Source organism: Bufo bufo, chromosome 2, assembly GCF_905171765.1.
Source record: "Bufo bufo chromosome 2, aBufBuf1.1, whole genome shotgun sequence".
NCBI lineage: Eukaryota > Metazoa > Chordata > Amphibia > Anura > Bufonidae > Bufo > Bufo bufo.
Window position 1 is genome coordinate 607797221 of NC_053390.1, and position 21207 is coordinate 607818427.

At 44.3% G+C, this 21207-nt stretch overlaps 1 protein-coding gene across 1 annotated transcript in view; it reads left to right on the top strand.

Annotated features, from left to right (window-relative positions):
* The first annotated feature begins 484 nt into the window (after positions 1-484).
* The window catches only part of EXOSC9 (exosome component 9), a 28142-nt gene continuing 7419 nt past the window's right edge, over positions 485-21207 (top strand). Inside the window, exons 1-6 of the mRNA XM_040418402.1 lie at positions 485-730; positions 5733-5827; positions 7093-7212; positions 11808-11910; positions 15711-15848; positions 16782-16864. Coding sequence (XP_040274336.1) covers positions 665-730; positions 5733-5827; positions 7093-7212; positions 11808-11910; positions 15711-15848; positions 16782-16864 — 605 coding nt within the window. The 5' untranslated portion in view covers positions 485-664. The remainder of the gene's footprint in view (positions 731-5732; positions 5828-7092; positions 7213-11807; positions 11911-15710; positions 15849-16781; positions 16865-21207) is intronic.

The window sequence follows — 21207 nt, forward strand, 5'->3', positions numbered from 1 at the left end:
CTGGAAATATGTAATATTTATCGGGCAGACATTTTCTGGACCTCCTGGGCGACTCCCCATGAAATGCTTGATTGCAGTGAACACTAATGAGGAACGTGATCCGTACATAAACAAGCCATGAGCGAGACTACTGCATGATTTATATGTTAGTGCATCACTCGCGGACGTCGCCTGATCGACAACAAAATGGCAGCCACTCGAGCTCACACACTTCTCTGAAAAACACCTCCCAGCTGTCAGTCTGACAGCGCATGCGTGCATCCCCCTAATTTGTCGAGTGACAGCTGAGGTCTGACGTCACTAGAGGAGGCGGAAACAGACAGGAGGTGCGCGGTATGATGACGTCTCCTTCTGACCTGTCACTAGAGAAGGCGGAGAGAGACAGGAGGCGCGCGCTATGATGACGTATCCTTCTGACCTGTCACTAGAGAAGGCGGAGAGAGCTAGGAGGCGCGCGGTATGATGACGTCTCCTGACCCGTCACTAGAGGAGGCGGAGACAGACAGGAGGCGCGCGCTATGATGACGTCTTTGTCCCTCACGTGTGTATTAGAGACTAGAAGTGAAGTTAGTGGCCACTAATTCTCAGTGTAGCCCATGCATTTTAGGCATTACCTGTAGTGAACATATATGTGGTTAGAGAAACCGCGGGGAGAGAAGCCAAAATGAGGGAGACCCCGCTGTCCAACTGTGAGAGAGCCTTCCTTCTGCAGGCAATCACTGAAAGGAAGGTAGGTAATCCTAAATGAGCTGTACAGTCATCTCGCAGACATGTGAATGCACAGTGTACACGGGATGATATTAGGTAACAGGTTTTCATGGAAAATGTCTTTTTCGACAGAAATTAAGAACCAAAACAGAATGTAAAGGTCTGTCTCACTTCAGCACATGGCATTTATCATGTAGAGAAAGTTACTACAAGGCACTTACTAATGTGATTTTCCATATTGCCTCCTTCACTGTCTGGATTCATTTTTCCATCATATAATACACTGCTCGTTTCCATGGTTACAGTGCAGATACAAGGTGGCCCGGACGGGCGCTGCTGCACATGCATGTCTATTCCCCCTCCCACAGTCCCGGCCACCAAGAAGAGGCCATGCCTTTACCCTGTAGCATGCAAGCACGACCACCACTACTGGATTACAGGGTGGTCATAACCATGGATATGAGCAGTGTATAATGTGATTAAAAAATGAATCTAGCCAGTGAAGAAGGCAGTATGGACAATCACAATACATTATTAAGTGCCTTGTATTAAAGGGGTTATCCAACAGTATAAAATGCCCCCCAACATCCAGTGGGGGGGGGGGAAGGGGGGGTGAGCAGCCAATGGCAGACGAGGACGAGCCTAGGGAGATGTTTAAAAATTGATGCGATTATGTAGCCACTTTAATTTTCCAAAGTGCCTCTGAATCTTATCTGAGAGGTGGACAAGTCTCCCAGTTTTCCGCTACACCTGTGATGGCTAACCTCCGGCACTCCAGCTGTGATAAAACTACAACTCCCAAGATGCACACTTGCTTAACTGCTCTCAGAACGCCATAGAAGTGGATGGAGCATGGCGGGAGTCTTAGTTTCACCACAGCTGGAGTGCCGGAGGTTGGCCATCACTGATAAACACCTTGATACATCTTCAGTGTAGCCGCAGTGTGAGGATCCAGCACCTGAGGGAGGGGGGTACCCAAAAACCTGCTGTGTATATATCTGAACAGGTTCATACAGAGGCATATTTATCAATGCAATTACCCGAATACAATTTCTGCCTTTTATTGCATTGAAGAGGATTTTGCTCAACACTTTTTTTTTTGGAAACATTAAATTCTCGTCTGCATCAGAAAAGAAAGTGCTGCTTCTGGCTGCGACTGGTGATGAGCTGTGTGCGTGACAGAAACATAGAAACATAGAAACATAGAATGTGTCGGCAGATAAGAACCATTTGGCCCATCTAGTCTGCCCAATATACTGAATACTATGGATAGCCCCCGGCCCTATCTTATATGAAGGATGGCCTTATGCCTATCCCATGCATGCTTAAACTCCTTCACTGTATTTGCAGCTACCACTTCTGCAGGAAGGCTATTCCATGCATCCACTACTCTCTCAGTAAAGTAATACTTCCTTATATTACTTTTAAACCTTTGCCCCTCTAATTTAAAACTGTGTCCTCTTGTGGTAGTTTTTCTTCTTTTAAATATGCTCTCCTCCTTTACCGAGTTGATTCCCTTTATGTATTTAAAAGTTTCTATCATATTCCCTCTGTCTCGTCTTTCTTCCAAGCTATACATGTTAAGGTCCTTTAACCTTTCCTGGTAAGTTTTATCCTGCAATCCATGTACCAGTTTAGTAGCTCTTCTCTGTAGAGTTGTTGCGATACCAAATTTTTGATTCGGTTTCGATACCATGAAAAAGTATTGCGATACTCGATACCATTCGATACCACGCGAAAAAAATAAACAAAAAAAGCCACGTGCATTCCTCATTTTTAAAAATGGCGAATCGCGCAGTTTTTATTTTATTTTTTCTGTTCCGGCATTCACCACCTAGATTTTTTTTTTATATTTTAATAGTTTGGACTTTTCTGACGTGGCGATGTAATATGTTTATTTATATATTTTATATGTGAAATTGGGAAAAGGGGGGTGATTTATACTTCATATTTTAGTGTTTTTTTTTTTTTTCACTTTTTATTTAATAACTATTTCCCCCCTTAGGGGCTAGAACCTGGGATCTTTCATCCCTTTTCCTATTCACCCTGATAGATCTCTATCAGGGTGAATAGGACTCCACACTGTCCCTGCTGCTCTGTGCTTTGTGCACACAGCATCAGGGATGTTACCATGGCAACCAGGGCTTCCTGGCTGCCATGGTAACCGATCGGAGCCCCAGGCTTACACAGCTGGGGCTCCGATCAGAAGCTGCCACTGCACCACCAATGAGGGGGAGTGGAGAGGTCCCTGTGGCCACTGCCACCAATGATTTTAATACTGGAGGGCTGAGAGGGGCCGGCGCACTGTGCCACCAATGATTTTAATGGGATGGGGGGATTGAGGGGGGGGGGCACACTGCACCACCAATGATTTTACCCCTTTATACAGGAGGCGGGTACTAGCAGATCAGCGGCAGTTAACTGCCGCTGATCGCAGCTCCCTGTCAGGGGCAGGGTGCCGGCAATGCGATTCTGCTGCCGGCACCCGCCTCCTGTATGTGTTAAAGACTACTGTATATGAGTCCAGACTTTCACTATTAGGCCACACAGAGCGGCGCCCAGCGATGTCTCAGCACTCACCATTTAGTCCTGGGCGCCGCTCCGTTCGCCTGCAGTGCCCCATTACTGTCTCCTCTCCTGCTCCACATGCTGCTGATTACTATCGGAGCGATGGGAGGAGACATCAGCTTCACTAGTGGGCGTTCCTTCTCCCTGGCTGTAGCGCTGTCCAATCGCAGCGCAGGGAAAAGGAACGCCCACTAGTGAAGCTGATGTCTCCTCCCATCGCTCCGATAGTAATCCTATCATTGGTGGCGCAGTGCGCCCGCCCCTCCTCCGCCCCTCTCTTCTCATTGCCGCCCCTCCTCCACCCCCTCTCTTCTCATTGCCGCCCCTCTCTTCTCATTGGTGGCAGCGGCAGCAGCACAGGGGGAGGGAGGACAGCTTCCTTCTCCCCGTGCTGCTGAGAGAGAACATGAGCGCGCCGATAGCAGCGCGCTCATGTTCAGAGATACTAGACTGCGCAGAAGCGCAGCCCAGTATCGAAAAAACGGAAATCCCGGTATCGTATCGATACCGGGACAAAAGTATCGATTGGGTATCGAAATTTCGATACCCGCAACAACCCTACTTCTCTGAACTCTCTCTAGAGTATCTATATCCTTCTGGAGATATGGCCTCCAGTACTGCGCACAATACTCCAAGTGAGGTCTCACCAGTGTTCTGTACAGCGGCATAAGCACTTCACTCTTTCTACTGCTTATACCTCTCCCTATACATCCAAGCATTCTGCTGGCATTTCGTGCTGCTCTATTACATTGTCTTCCCACCTTTAAGTCTTCTGAAATAATTACTCCTAAATCCCTTTCCTCAGATACTGAGGTTAGGACTGTGTCAAATATTCTATAGTCTGCCCTTGGGTTTTTACGCCCCAGGTGCATTATCTTGCACTTATCCACATTAAATTTCAGTTTCCAGAGTTCTGACCATTCTTCTAGTTTTCCTAAATCCTTTTCCATTTGGCGTTTCCCTCCAGGAACATCAACCCTGTTACATATTTTTGTGTCATCAGCAAAAAGACAAACCTTACCATCGAGGCCTTTTGCAATATCACTTATGAAGATATTAAACAAAATCGGTCCCAGTACAGATCCCTGTGAAACCCCACTGGTAACATGACCTTGTTTTGAATGTTCTCCATTGACTACAACCCTCTGTTGTCTGTCACTCAGCCACTGCCTAATCCACTCAACAATATGGGAGTCCATGCTCAATGACTGCAGTTTATTGATAAGTCTTCTATGTGGGACAGTGTCAAAAGCCTTACTAAAATCTAGATATGCGATGTCTACTGCACCTCCACCGTCTATTATTTTATTCACCCAGTCAAAAAAATCTATAAGATTTGTTTGACATGATCTCCCTGAAGTAAACCCATGTTGTTTTTCATCTTGCAATCCATGGGATTTTAGATGTTCCACAATCCTATCCTTTAATAGGGTTTCCATTAATTTGCCTACTATTGATGTCAGACTCACTGGTCTATAGTTGCTCGATTCCTCCCTACTACCTTTCTTGTGAATGGGCACGACATTTGCCAATTTCCAATCTTCCGGGACGACTCCTGTTACTAATGATTGGTTAAATAAATCTGTTAACGGTTTTGCCAGCTCATCACTAAGCTCTTTTAATAATTTTGGGTGTATCTCATCAGGCCCCTGTGACTTATTTGTCTTCACCTTAGACAGCAAACTTAGAACATCTTCCTCTGTAAAGATACATGCATCAAACGATTTAATAGTCATCCTTTCTAGTGGAGGTCCTTCTCCTTTTTCTTTTGTAAAAACTGAACAGAAGTATTCATTAAGGCAGTCGGCTAGTCCTTTATTCTCTTCTACATACCTTCCGTCCTTTGTTTTTAATTTAGTTATTCCTTGTTTTAATTTCCTTTTTTCATTTATATATCTGAAGAATGTCTTATCCCCTTTTTTCATAGACTGAGCTAGTTTTTCTTCTGCCTGCGCTTTAGAAGTTCTTATAACTTGCTTGGCCTCTCTCTGCCTAATCTTGTAGATTTCCTTATCTTCATTGCTCTGGGGTTTTTTATAATTACAAAATGCTAGCTTTTTATTTTTAATGATTTGGGCCACTTCTGCTGAGTACCACATTGGTCTCCTCCTTTTTTTGCTTTTACTGACAGGTCTAATGCAATTTTCTGTTGCCTTCAATAATGCACCTTTTAAGTAGTCCCATTTCTCCTGGACTCCATGTAATCCGTTCCAGTCTGATAAGGACTCATTTATGACTAATTTCATTTTTGAAAAGTCTGTTTTTCTAATATCTAAAACTTTTGTTTTTGTGTTGTGCAATACAGGACTACACACAGGATAGGCCATCAATACAAAATCTAACAATCTCTTTAAGGGGTTAGGATTAATTTCGTTTAGGTATGTTCATCAGTACTTTGTATAATTCTGTATTTCCTTAGCACTAAGTATGTTTTTTTTTTTTATATATATCTGCAGCGTATCGATGGCCGACAAACCTATGATTACAGAAATATTAAGATCTCCTTTGGAACGGAGTATGGCTGCTGTATTGTTGAGCTTGGCAAAACCAGGTAAAATAATAAAAATCTTTGTATGCAACGTGGATATAACAGCATGGACTGCCAGTGTACTGTTTATAGGGTTGTGCAGACAGTATGTGTTAATGACCTATCTTCTAAAATCTGATCGTCGGGGGTCTGGCATCCCTGGCGATCAGCTGTTAGAAGAGGAAGCAGTGTTCCATGCGAGCACTACTTCCTCTTTATTATACCGCCTGTGGTCTTGGAAGTCTCAGCCATGCAGTGTAATTACAAGTACTTGCTCCATTCACTTCGCTGCAAGGGAGATGACGCACAGTTTAATGAAGAGGAAGCAGGATAGGTCATCAATATATACTGCCTACACAACCGCTTTAAAGGGGCTGTCCAAAAGCTAAAAGTAAAATTAGGGGTGTTCGGACACATTTAAAAAAGAAAACCTGGTCAGAATATTCTAGTGCCTTGGCTCCCATCCCTGCTGCTTCTGGTCCCCAGTGGACCAGAAGAGTAAGGCCTCTTTCACAAGGGCGTCGCGAATGAGGGCCGGATAGGATGCGGGTGTGTTGCGGGAAAATGTCCAATTTTTCAGCGCGAGTGCAAAGCGTTTTAATGCATTTGCACGCACGTGAAAAAAAATCAGCATGTTTGGTACCCGAACCCGGACTTCTTTACAGAAGTTTGGGTTAGGTGTTGTGTAGATTTTATTATTTCCCCCTATAACATGGTTATAAGGGAAAATAATAGCATTCTTAATACAGAATGCTAAGTAAATTAGGGATGGAGGGGTTAAAAAAAACCTCATCTCATCCACTTGTTCGCGCAGCCCGGCTTGTCTTCTTTCTTCTTCTTTGAGGACCTGGGAGAAAAGGACCTTTGGTGACGTCACTGCACTCATCACATTGTCCATCACCATGGTGATGGGCCATGTGATGAGCGCAGTGACATCACCAAAGGTCCTTTTCCTCCCAGGTCCTTTTCTACCCGGGTCCTCGAAGAAGAAAAAAGACGAGCCGGGCTGCGCGAACAAGTGGTTGAAGTGAGTTTATTTTTTTTAACCCCTCCATCCCTAATTTACTTAGCATTCTGTATTAAGAATGCTATTATTTTAGCGGTGCAATTTTCACGCATGGTTGCCAGAAGACGATCGGGATGGGGACCCGATCTTTATTATTTTCCCTTATAACAAGGTTATAAGGGAAACATAATAGCATTCTTAATATAAAGTAACATCATTCTATGTAGGAGGGAATGGAATACAGTATGCGTTGTGGTTTTTAAATGTAATACTATTCATTTAGGGTTCTTGGCCAAGTGTCATGTGAACTTGTTGCCCCCAAGATAAACAGACCTACTGAAGGAATTCTTTTCTTCAACCTTGAACTCTCGTCTATGGCATCACCTGCTTTTGAGTCAGGAAGGTAAGATAATGTAATAATGTTACTAGATTGTAAACTGTTCATTTTTTCTTTTATTTGATTTTGATTCATTTGATGTTATGGTGAAGGATATTTCACCATTTTCAAAATGTACTTGACTAGGGATTAGGTTTTGGTGCCCCCCTCATGTAGTGTGTAGTTCTTCTAACTCTTGCAAAAGAGAAAAGGTGGTCTATGTCAGTGTCAGAAAAATCATAGTGTTCATCAAACATGTGCAACTCCACATAACTCTTGAGCTTACACTCAAGAGGTATGTGGTAGGTCCATTACATTGCAGATAGTGTAAATGTTGGGTACAGTTTTTGCAGAACTTGTGTGCTATAGCTTGACACCTGGTAGTTGCCAAACTTTCCTGTTTTTTTTTTTTTTTTTTTAATCAAATATAATTTTTATTGAAATAAAGTTTTTCTTAAAATACAATATTTGAAGAGTGTACATTTCTTTATGTTATCAATCAAATACACAATATAGAACTGCTAATAACACAGTATTTTATCGGCATCATACAGCAATAAATGCAAAAATAGAGAAATCAGAGTTACAAAATACATCTTTCAAGACAAATGAAATGAGTTTTATCTTAATGCATTCTGAATGGAGAGCATTCCGTTCAGGATGCATCAGTTCAGTCCCTCTTACGTTTTTTGGACGGAGAAAATTCCGCAGCATGCTGCGGTTTTCTCTCCAGCTGAAAATCCTAAACACTTGCCGGAATGCCGGATCCGGCATTTAATTTCCTTTGAAATGCATTAATGCCGCATCCGGCCCCAAGTGTTTCGGCAAAACGGATACGGTTTTGTGGTCTGCGCACACGCAGACCTTTAAAAATAAGAAAAATAAATAAATACCGGATCCATTTTTCCAGATGACAACTGGAAAGACAGATCCGGTATTGCAATGCACTTGTGAGACCGATCCGCATCCAGATCCGTCTCAGAAATGCATCAGTTTGCCTGTCGGAATCCTCTGCCGCAAGTGTGAACGTACCCTTAATTGTAGATTTTGAAAAAATGTGGTTCTAGGTAGCCCAAACTGCTCCTGCAGCTGTGTGGAAGATTTCATCCCCCCCTCTGATTAAACTTGACATGGAAATAAAATACCTTTGTCTTCCCAAGGGGAAAAGCCCTCCAATCTGAACAGTTCCATTAGTTGACGGTTATGCCATAACGGCGTGTTGTCGTTAAACCCCACCAGGCCTATTAATTCCTTAAATTTCGACCAGACCTTTGTTATTAATGAGATTGTAGGGCAGTTCCCAGCGTAAGACTGCGGCCTTCCTAGCTCTGCCAATGTGATAGGTGTTTTCTGTTTCATGACTACGGAGGCAATTCTGGCAGAGAGGCCCAGCTGTACATGTCGTCCCCATCCTCTAAAGTGTTGTAGCTGTGCGGCCATGAAGTACAGCCATGGGTTTGAGATGGAGAGGTCACCTTCCTCCTTGCCTTTTTGAAGCGTTTCCATGCGGATTCTGGGTTGTTGTGTTTTCCATATCAAGGAACGAAAGATACTCTGTATCTTGTAAAATATTCGCTGGGGGATCCATATAGGGGAACTATGTAGTACATAAAGCAATTGGGGCATCAATATCATTTTGATTAAGTTACTACGGCCAACGACAGAAATAGGCAGTTTGCACCAGGTATTAGTTTTCTCAATAAATTTAGAGATTAGGGTTTCTACATTATTTTTGACATATTCTGTTGGCTTCGGCGTTATCATAACTCCTAAATATTTAAAGTTACTGGTCATCTGTAATTCGGTATTGGTGAGATTGAGCTGTGGCGAGGGAGGATCAAATGGGAGAATCACGGATTTGTCCCAAATGATTCTTAATCCTGAGTATTTCCCAAACTCAGTGATATCTTTCATATTAGGAGTAATGGAGCGTTGCAGATCTCCCACATAGAGGAGCAAGTCATCTGCATATAAAGAGACTCTATCTTCCTGGGAACCCAGTGGGAAGTGCGCAAAAGGGCAGGCCAAGGGCTCAATAGCCACCGCAAACGGGGGACAAGGGGCAGCCTTGCCTCGTTCCTCTATGTAATGGAAATTGGGCAGAAAGTATTCCATTCGCTTTGATTTTTGCTACCAGTGAGTTATAGAGTAGTTTGACCCAGGACATAAAGCACGGTCCAAATCTCCATAACTTCCCATAAATACTCCCATTCCACGCTGTCAAAAGCTTTGGTAGCATGTAGGGATAGAACAGCCCGACAGCCATCAGTGTCCATCGACCTCTGAAGATTCAGAATTAGTCTTCGGAGATTAATAGAAGTGCTCCTGTCCGGCATGAACCCTGATTGATCTACGTGTATGTGGCCAAGACTTTAGCTAATACTTTCACATCAGTTGGTAAAAGGGAAATGTGTCTATAGGAATCAGGTATAGTCTGGTCTTTACCAGGTTTTGGAATCGGCACAACTACCGCCTCCCTCATAGACTCTGGTAGTTTCCCCACTCTCAGAGCTTCATTGGAGGTTTCCAAGAGATGGGGGAAAAAGCGAGTCCTGATATCTGTTGTAAAACTCTGCTGGTAGACCATCCGAGCCCGGGGTCTTCTCATTAGGGAAGGAGTTAATGGCCATTTTAAGTTCCTCCAAATCTAGGGGCTCATCTAAACATTTTAGATGATTCAAGAGACAGCGTAGGCATTGATATCTTGGCAAGGTAGGATTTAATATTATCAGAATTTGTTGACCATTTTGAGGAGTAGAGTCCCTTATAGTAGTTATAGAATTCATCAAGAATTATCGAATTGTCTGCTGAGAGGCTCCCCCGTCTAGTCCTAATGGTTGATATTCTAGCCGAACCCTCCTGTGAATGAATCAATCACTCTAGCTAATAGACTTCCCGCACTTTCCTCCCGCCTCAAAATACTTATGCTTTTAAGAAGTAGCGTTTATTGTCAGCTATTTGTAGCAGATGGTCGTTAAGTTTAGCTTGCGCCTCCCTCCACGCAGAGTCAGTGCGCAGGGAAGGTGCCGCTACATAGGCAGCTTCAGTCTTTCACCTCCTGTTGTATAGCCTCGGTGAGTTCCCTAGTTTTCGCCTTACGCTGTTTAATTTTCTGTATATACAAACCCCTTATGTATGCTTTCATGGTATCCCATACCATTCCCATGGCCGCTGAACCTATATTAGTGGTTAAGAATTCCAAAATCCGCTGTGTAAGAGGATTCCCTATATCCAGTAGTTGTATCCAAAATGGATTAAGTTTACAGAGAGAAGATGTAGGACGACCTCCATCTCTGTTAAATTGTAATCCTATATGAATAGGAGACAGGTAAGTAGTCTATTAGGGAGATGTAGGACGATGCCTCCAGCGACCCAATTGGCAAGTCTCACCTGTGGGTGTCGGATTCTCCATAAATCGTGTAAATCTGAATATTGTAATAACTTCCCTGCTTTTTTAACAAGCCGACTGCAGGAGCAACAGCTCTGTAATACGTACTGATGGCTGACAAATAGGCACGGTGTATCAGCAGTCTTAGGCCTCATGAACACACATATATTTTTCATCTGTGTGCTATCCACACATCTTTTGCAGATACTACACTGACCCATTTATTTCTATGGGGCCATGCACACATCCATATTTTTTTGCAGGTCGGTGTGGCCATTCCTCATATTATACAACATGTTCTATTCTTGTCCATATTTCGGACAAGAATAGCGCTTTCTTTTGATGGGAGTGAGAAAAAGCGGAATGCACACAGAAGGCATCAGTGTTTTTCAGATCCATTGAGGGACATTTATTAAGGCGTATACACTCCTCAATTGTGGCGTAAAAAAGATGCACTGCATGTGTGCACCATAATTTGCGACTTTTTGAGCTTCTCTGCACTTTTCAGAAGTGCCTAGAAAAATTTGTCTGAAATAGGGACACAGGCGTGTGCATAAGACCTAAAACAGAGTAAATAGTATGGGGACATGATAAAATGGATTCCATCAGATCCAATGCCTTTGGTGTTTTCTAAAACATTTGGCACTTCTCCTCCTTCTCCCACTCTTGGACCTGCCCTAATCTGTAGATGTCTACTATGCTTCGAAGACCAGTTTTGAGATAGGATCATGAACCCTGAAACTGAGATGTTCCAGCAGTTCCCAGTATTTCAATGGGTACATAGACTTACTATTTGCCTTGGCTCTAGTTAGGTTTTATTTTCGCTTAGTTCTCTTTTGTATTCCCTTCACAGGGTTTATAAGGACATTGAGGGGGGAATGGAGCAGCCAGTTGGTTATCTCCAGAACTCCCATAGAAATGACGTGGCCAGAGGAAAACTCCATTGGGTACAGGGCCCCCGTTCTCATGATTGGTCGGGGTCCCAGCAGTAGGACTGCAATTTAATAGTTAATCCCTACCTTGTGTATAGTGGATAACTCTGTATAACCAGAATACCCCTTTTAATACAATTTTGAAACAAAAAAACTCTGAAAAGGGATGTAGGGCACAATCCCTGTTCACGATTCATAATTTAAGGCTACAGAAAACCTTTTGGAACTGGAAAATGTAAAAGACATCTTTCTCAACATTCATATCCATTTTAACTGAATCTGCTTCTCTACTGGAATCCCAGGTCATCTGAACTGCTGGTGAAGCTCAACAGACTGCTGGAGAGGTGCTTGAGGAATTCCAAATGTATCGACACTGAATCACTTTGTGTTCAAGCAGGAGAGAAGGTGAGCGAGCAACCCTGAGAAGGGCAGGTAATTACTGTGAATATCAGGCAGTTACTTTTTCTTTAGCCTCATGAAGTAGTTCTTGTAGTTTAGATTTCTGTTCTTGCTGTAATGCAAATCAGTTTTCATGCCTTGATTCCATGGTGAGCTTGTGCTTATGTAGAGCAGCCAATCTAAACAGGCTGATCTACACTGTAAAGCCTGGGGGCATATAAAGTAGACCTGCATTACTCAAAGGTCATTTTTGAGTCCATAACGGGATATCCACACTCACACAATGGGATTTTTTTTTTTTGTATTATTATTATGCAACAGTGACTCCATTTGATAAAGGACTGTACTGGTGTTAAACTTCACACAAATCTACATTTCTAGAGCATTTTAATATAAAAAGCACTGTAAAGGAGTTGTCCAGTGTATAAAATTGAGGGCCTAAAGGCTGAGTGGACTCTTTAACCCCTTCTGGACCTTCGCCGTATGTGTACAGCACGCTGACTGGGCGGGCGCAGAAGCTGGGCTTGCTCCATCTGCAGCAGGGGCCTGGCTGGTACTAACAGAAGAGTACTCCCTCTCTGGTCCCATCGGCCCCCATGCTGCAGTGACAAGGGGCAGATGGCCGCTAAGGCAGCCTAAGGCTTCACACTAGCCTCGGAACCTGCCAGCTTTGGAGGCTTATGAGGCCCAGCCACCAGGCTGGGTCTCATAGGCACACTGTCAGTGTAAGGGCTCATGCACACTAATGTGTGCTGGCCGTTCTGTGCATTGGCTGCTGGCTTCCTCACTGCGCCTGCGCCGAATACTGAACGGGACAGCGCAGGCACAAGATTTCCCCGGCAGACAGGGCCGGCAGGAGGAGACCAATGCTGGCCTGGCCCTGTCAGTCAAGTGTAGAAGGGCGTGGAAAGAGGTGGGCGAACGGAGCCTCTAGGAACAGGTGCAATGCCCCCCTGCTCCTAGAGGCTAATTAGCATATAATAAAAGTAAAAATTTCACCAAAACGGGGGCACACAGAAAAATAAAATAGCAGTTCAATTCAGGTGACATTGGCACATGTATTATGCCGGCCTGTTTAATAGTGAAAAATGTTGTGACAGAAACCCTTTAAAGAAGATTCCAAAGCATCTTGACATTCCTCAGCCATTAAAGATAGAATATTTTCCTTCCATTTAGGCCTTTGGGCCCTGTGTGAGCGTGGAGAGTGTGGTGCTCCTGGAAATATCTATCAAAATGGTTACACATCACTCCAAATTTCTCCTGCAGTTGCATAAAAGAGAGCAAAACCCCATTTTCATAATGGTCTCAAAGTGCAAATCCCATATTCTTTCCAGAGCTCTACACCTTCTAGATTTTGTAAATGGGGGGAAACATAGGATTTTTCCATAATGGAACTACATCTGGGAGACCATTATATTGCTGGAGCTTTGCTGCTCTCCAAACCTGGTGAGGCAACGGGTGTATTGGGAGTGCCTGTAGGGAATAAATACTCTAGAATTGGCCAAAGATTCGATAATTGTAGATATTTCCTCAGGTAATATTCAGAGTTGCTGTAACTGACCGGCCAACTAATAAAGACTTTTGGGATGCTGTAACGTGAGTAAGGCAAGTTTACGTACAGCTGTTCCCCAGACAAAATTTGCTAAAATAATAAATAAAAATACTTTTTTAAAAATTGCTTTTCAAATTCTAAAACAAAAAACCTTCCTCTAAAAGGTAACCTTTTTTACTAGATTACTAAAAGATCCCAAAAATATAACCAAAGAAAACCCCAGAAAAAAAACATACAAAGTCCCTATTGCACCCTACCCTCCCTATACGTATTCGAGTACTTGTCCCAGATCTTTGGGCCCACTGAGGGTGACTTCTCAGGTCTGTGATACTTTTCAAATTCTAAGCCTTCTAAGGGCTCTTTCACACTTGTGCTCTTTTCTTCCGGCATAGAGTTCCGTCGTCGGGGCTCTATGCCGGAAGAATCCTAATCAGGATTATCCCCATGCATTCTGAATGGAGAGAAATCCGTTCAGGATGCCTTCAGTTCCGGAACTGAACGTTTTTTGGCCGGAGAAAATACCGCAGCATGCTGCGCTTTTTGCTCCGGCCAAAAACCCTGAACACTTGCCGCAAGGCCGGATCCGGAATTAATGCCCATTGAAAGGCATTAATCCGGATCCGGCCTTAAGCTAAACGTCGTTTCGGCGCATTACCGGATCCGACGTTTAGCTTTTTCTGAATAGTTACCATGGCTGCAAGGACGCTAAAGTCCTTGCAGCCATGGTAAAGTGTAGTGGGGAGCGGGGGAGCAGTATACTTACCGTCCGTGCTGCTCCCGGGGCGCTTGAGTGACGTCAGGGTGCCCCACGTGCATGGATGACGTGTCGCATGGATCACGTCATCCATGCGCATGGGGCGCTCTGACGTCATTCTGGAGCGCCCCGGGAGCCGCATGGACTGTAAGTATACTGCTCCCCAGCTCCCCACTACTACTATGGCAGCCAGGACTTTAATAGCGTCCTGGGTGCCATAGTAACACAACATCATGAGGAAGGATCTGTAATATATGTTGATCCGAAACATGTTGATGATATGAGCCTGATGTTTGGTTTTTAAGCACGTTTCCTAATAAAACACGCACTGCGAGGTGAAGCTGGACAATATTTTTTTTGCTACTTCCCATCCTTGGTTCCGGTTCTGTGTCCGTGCTCCTCGGTGGTGTATGGTGAGGTGAGCTCCAACTTGGTGTTTTTACCATAGTAACACTGAACGCATTTTGAACACGTCTTCAAATGCTTTCAGTTCACTTGCGTTGTTACGGATCCGGCGGGCACCTCCGGCAAATGGAGTGCACGACGGATCCGGACAACGCAAGTGTGAAAGAGGCCTAACATCCTAAGAAAATAAAATGACATTTACAAAATGATGGCAACATAAAGTAGACATATTGGAATTGTTAAGTAATAACTATTTTATGAGGTATCTCTATCTATGTTAAAAGCAGAGAAATTTTAAATTTTGAAAAAAGTAAATGTTCCATAACTTTTTAATTTTTTTTTATAAATAAAGGTAAAACACTGACTCAAATTTACCACTAACATGAAGTACAATTTGTCATGAGAAAACAGAGCAGATGAATAGACAGTTGCATAACTGGAACAAACTGGGCCCCACAGCAAACCTTTGAATTAGTTACCACCAACTAACCCCCCTGCCCCTCAGCAATGCCCTCCTCCCATGCAACCTTCACTCCTGCGGCTGCTCAAGATAGTTCTCTCAGGCCCAGCAGCTGCTCCGTCCGTTTCCTACACGTATATACTGTCTCTGTATATAATATCATTGCATAGTACTGTTGACTGGGCCCTGACAATAAAATATTCCAGTCCTCCTCCTGAGTGGGCCCCTTCTAGTTCGGGCCCCATAGCAGCTGCTTCCACTATATAGTTTCGTTCCTGGGAACAGAGCAGACCAGTGGCAACACTGCACTGGCAGTGACTTAAATGGATTAGTATTTGTTATTCCGAATTAAAATATACATTTATACACTGGGACAACCCAATTAAGCACTGAAGCATGGTTTCTGACCTTATACTACTGTTTATGAGAAACATGCAGTATTCACATAGTTTTATTTTAAGTAATATTTACATGTGGCTGATTTTATTGCAGAAATTTCAAAAAATAAAAATAAAAAATGATTTCCATTCATCTAATGAGGTTCCTTTCAGTGGCAAATATATGCATTTCTCTAAGCCACAGTCAGATGAATAGGAGAGTTTTCCTTATATTGAATTACTTCTTTCTTACTCTAGGTGTGGCAGATTCGTGTTGATCTACATCTGTTAAATCATGAGGGCAACATAATCGATGCAGCAAGTATAGCAGCCGTGGCAGCCCTATGTCACTTCAGGAGGCCGGATGTATCTGTGCAAGGAGAAGAAGTCACAGTGGTATGTTTTCTGTCCAGTATTGAAATCTCCTGAACACTCCGAATAGGGATTTGACACAAAGTGAAATCAAAACTTAAAGCGTACCTTCATTATCGGGTCACCTTTCAAAATAGGCTGCCATATATGTATACATGGGTGGACACTATCCGTAATAATATCTGCCCATAGACTACACCTGGAGACACTAACTGTCCCTCAGAAACTCTATACAGAACATTATATAGGAATATTGAGCAGTATAGATGTGAATAAAGCACTGTGGGTGAGATATAACACTGGCTATTAGCTGCTGAGTTATGACACTGAGGAGGAAAGGAGATGGGATGCTACTAAGTTTGTTAGTCCACCTGTAAATGCAGAAGACGGTAGACCAGAAGGATAAACAGCATGGGCGCTACCATAAAAAAAGAACAACATTGTTATTGCATGTATATTTTTGTGGAATAACACCTGTAAAAGGGTTCTCTGGGCTGCAAATATTGATGACTTATGCTCTGGAAAGGCCATAAATATCAGATAAGTGGGGGTCTGATAGCCAGCACCTTCACTCATCACCTGTTTTGGGCAGCTGCCAAAATGGGGTGCTATATAGTGCACGCACCTGGAGGCAGGCAGCTCTGCGTACTGTGTAGTGGCGATGTCAGGGTACTGCAGCTCAGCTTCAAGTGAATGGCAGTTAAACTTTAGTATGTCGGCGTCGGAAACTACACGTTGCTCCATGCGCTGTACGCTCCGGACAGCATGAAACACCTAAATGATGGGGGTACTAGTTGTCGAACACTCCACTGATCTTACATTGATAGCCTATCCTGAGGATAGGTCATCAGTATCGGTAGCCCAGAGAACCCCTTTAATTGTTTTAGAAATTGTAACCATTTTTTTTCTTACTTTATTGATTTGATGCAGAACCTATTTTCTCCTTATTTTGACTAGTACTCTCCAGAAGAAAGAGACCCTGTTCCTCTTAGCATCCACCACATGCCCATTTGTGCCAGCTTTGCCTTCTTCCAGCAAGGGTATGAGTTGATGATCTTTTTCTTTAAATCCTAATTGCTTGGCGCTTGTGCTTTTATTGTCTTGAAGCCTTAATAAGCTTGTGGCATCAGTGTCAGAAATTTGCTGCTTTTTTGCTGTATGTCCTATATTTTTCCTATAATCTGTTGTACAGAGACTGTACTGTTACATGGAATTTTACAGTGGATCACAGTGAATCATTTAGTGCTAAGGAGAAATCCATCCAAGCAAATTTCAACAATGACATGGTCTTGACAAATTAAAGAGGCGCCTTCCCTCCATGAGGCAGAATAAAGAGCCACTATGTACAAGCAATTCTTTACACTTAGTCGTCTGACTATAGAACGTCCATTTACACGTGCTTCAATATTTAAAAACGTAACTTTTATTTTTAAATCATAATTGAAACTCCTACATAACATAAACTGTGAGACTGTTTAAAACTTGCAGTAGTCAGCAGATTGTATAACAATCTAATAACAAGGACAGGTGCACTCTGCGATCTTACTAAGCCCTGGTGTTAAAATTGAGAGATTAGCCAACATGTCCTACTATGAGGACATGTCTGAGCCCGAGCACCGCGCCAAGGTTTGTCAAGTAGCTTGGGTCCTAACACTCACCTACCTGAGCCGTATGGGCAAAACCAGGGGCCTGTGGGCGAATTAATTCAACAACTGCCTGCCAGAATCCAACAACACAAGTGTGAAAGTATCCTTAGATATACAGTGAGCAACAGAAGTATTTGAACACCCTGCAATTTTTGCAAGTTCTCCCACTTAGGGGAAGGGGTCTGAAATTCACATTGTAGATGCATTCCCACTCTGAGAGACAGAATTTTTTTAAATAATTCAGAAAATCACATTGTATGATTTTTAAAGAATTTGTCTTGCACTGCTGAACATAAGTATTTGAACACCTGAGAAAATCAGTGTTAATATTTGGTACAGAAGCCTTTGTTTGCAATTACAGAGGTCAAACGTTTCCTGTAGTTCTTGACCAGGTTTGCACAGGGGTTTTGGCCCACTCCTCCACACAGATCTCCTCTAGATCTGTCAGGTTTCGGGGCTGTCGCTGAGCAACACAGAGTTTCAGCTCCCTCCAAATGTTCTATTGTATTTAGGTCTGGAGCTTGGCTAGGCCACTCCAGAACCCTGATATGCTTCTTAGGGAGCCACTCCTTAGGCTGCTTTCACACTGGCGTTTCTGGGTCCGCTTGTGAGATCCGTTTCAGGGCTCTCACAAGCGGCCCAAAACTGATCAGTTCAGCCGCAATGCATTCTGAATGGATAAGGATCCGTTAAGAATGAATCAGTTTGGCTCCGTTGCGCCTCCATACCGCTCTGGAGACGGACACCAAAACGCTGCTTGCAGTGTTTTGGTGTCCGCCTGACGATGCAGAGTCAAACGGATCCGTCCTGACTTACAATGTAAGTCAAAAGGGACAGATCCGTTTTCACTGACACAATATGGTGCAATTGAAAACGGATCCGTCCCCCATTGACTTTCAATGTAAGTCAGGACGGATCTGTTTTGACTTAGACTTTTTTTGAAAGAATAATGAAAACGGATCCGTTCTGAACGGATACAAGCGTTTGCATTATAGGTGCGGATCCGTCTGTGCAGATAAAAGACGGATCCGCACCAAACGCAGGTGTGAAAGTAGCCTTAGTTATCCTGGCTTCGTGCTTCGGGTCATTGTCATGTTGGAAGACCCAGCCACGACCCATCTTCAGTGCTCTGACTGAGGGAAGGAGGTTGTTGCTCAAAATCTCACAATAAATGGCCCCATTCATCCTCTCCTTAATACAGTTCAGTCGTCCTGTTCCCTTCGCAGAAAAGCACCCCCAAAGCATGATGTTACCACCCCCATGCTTCACAGTAGGGATGGTGTTCTTGGGATACAACTGATCCTTCTTTTTCCTCCAAACATGATGAGTGAAGTTTAGACCAAAAAGTTCTACTTTGGTCTCATCTGACCACATGGCTTTCTCCCATACCTCCTCTGGATCATCCAGATGGTCATTGGCAAACTTCAGACGGGCCTGGACATGTGATGACTTGAGCAGGGGAACCTTCCATGCAATGCATGATTTGAAACCATGACAGCGTAGTGTTCTACCAACAGTGACCTTTGAAACTGTGGTCCCAGCTCTCTCCATGTCATTGACCAGCTACTCCCTTGTAGTTCTGGGCTAATTCCTCACCTTTCTTATCAATGATACCCCACGAGGTGAGATCTTGCATGGAGCCCCAGTCCGAGGGAGACTGACAGTCGTCTTTACCCTCTTCCATTTTCTACTTGTCCCGTAGCCCTTTCCAGCCTTGTGGAGGTCCACAATTTTGTCTCTGGTGTCTTTTGACTAGGGCTGCAGCTAACGATTATTTGAATAATCGATTAGTTGCCGATTAATTTCTACGATTAATCGATTAATCGGGAAAAACGACCAAATTACAAAACAAAGCGGTTTATATGATTTTACTTGAAAAATTATGTTCAAAGGCCATATTAAAACAAATTGTGGATGCCACAGTTATGGGGAGGATGTCACGGCCACGATTTTGGCATACTGTCACGGCTGAGGATGGGGGAAACCCTCAGCCGTGTGCCGGAGGATGTTGGTCGCTGCTTGACCAGGACGAACAGGATTAGGGAGCAGGTCACCTCCTAACAGCGTCCCTAACCTGACCCTAACTCCTACCTGCATGGGCCGACCTTGAAGGTAGGAGGACCCATGCGCAGGAACCTCGGATCCCTACACGCCCTCCGCCGGTCCCTAGGCTAGGAGTCAGAGTAAGACATCCTGTTCCTTCTGGATACGGAGGAACAGGAGTCTAACTGGCCAAGCTGCAAGGAAGGGAGAACAAGTGCAACCTGTGGCAGTGGCAGGTACTTGCCACAAACATCACACTGACCTGCCACAGACAACCAAGCCTGGAACCCATGTGGGTGTACTGCCCACGAACAGCAGGACTCAGCACACAAACATACAACACACGGGAACCCAGGACCACAGGTGCAATAAAACAACATAAAGCAAACACATCTTCAGACACCAAAGGACATATATAAGCTTATGACCAGAAGGTTGGCCCCCACTGGCAGTTGGTAAGTAACCAGGAGGATGTCTACAGCCAGCATGGCTGAAACACCCTCTCTGGCTACTGCCTACAACTGAGGCTTTATAGGGCCAAGAGGCCACACCCAACAGTCAGACACACCCCGTGACTCAGACACACAGAAAGGGAGTTAACCCTTCCAATACCACAGAAGGGAAAACATAACTTAAAGGGGAAGTGTCAAAACTACAAACACAGTGGCTGTTGCCGCAGGCAACGACATGGGTGGCAAGCGTGTCCTGGGAGTCAGCCCGAAGGCCGGGACACTGCCACCACATGTACACATACAACCAAACGTTGCCACGGGCAACCACAGTGAAGGGAAGATGTCAGTGCACAGCACACACAAAACAGAGTGCACACAGACATACAAAAGTGCATACAAACGTGCACATAACTCCAAGGGAACCGCACACATAGCTGTTGTCCGCGGCAACCGCACCTGAGGCCAACTACATTATGCCTCAAGCTGCGGTTGACACTACAACCCAAAACCGCGGGCAACAGTATGTGGCTCCCAAGGAGTCACGGCCAAAATCGTGGCCGTGACAGAGGATCTGTGGGTGGCGCTGTTATGGAGAGGGGGATCTGTGGGTGGCGCTGTTATGGAGAGGGGGATCTGTGGGTGGCGCTGTTATGGAGAGGGGGATCTGTGGGTGGCGCTGTTATGGAGAGGGGGATCTGTGGGTGGCGCTGTTATGGCGAGGGGGATCTGTGGGTGGCTCTGTTATGGAGAGGGGGATCTGTGGGTGGCGCTGTTATGGAGAGGGGGATCTGTGCACTGTTATGGGGAAGGGGATATGTGCACTGTTATGGGCATAACAGTGCACAGATCCCTTTCCCCATAACAGTGCACAGATCCTTTTCCCCATAACAGTGCACAGATCCTCTTTCCCCATAACAGTGCACAGATCCCCTTTCCCCATAACAGTGCACAGATCCCCTTTCCCCATAACAGTGCACAGATCCCCTTTCCCCATAACAGTGCACAGATCCCCTTTCCCCATAACAGTGCACAGATCCCCTTTCCCCATAACAGTGCACAGATCCCCTTTCCCCATAACAGTGCACAGATCCCCTTTCCCCATAACAGTGCACAGATCCCCTTTCCCCATAACAGTGCACAGATCCCCTTTCCCCATAACAGTGCACAGATCCCCTTTCCCCATAACAGTGCACAGATCCCCTTTCCCCATAACAGTGCACAGATCCCCTTTCCCCATAACAG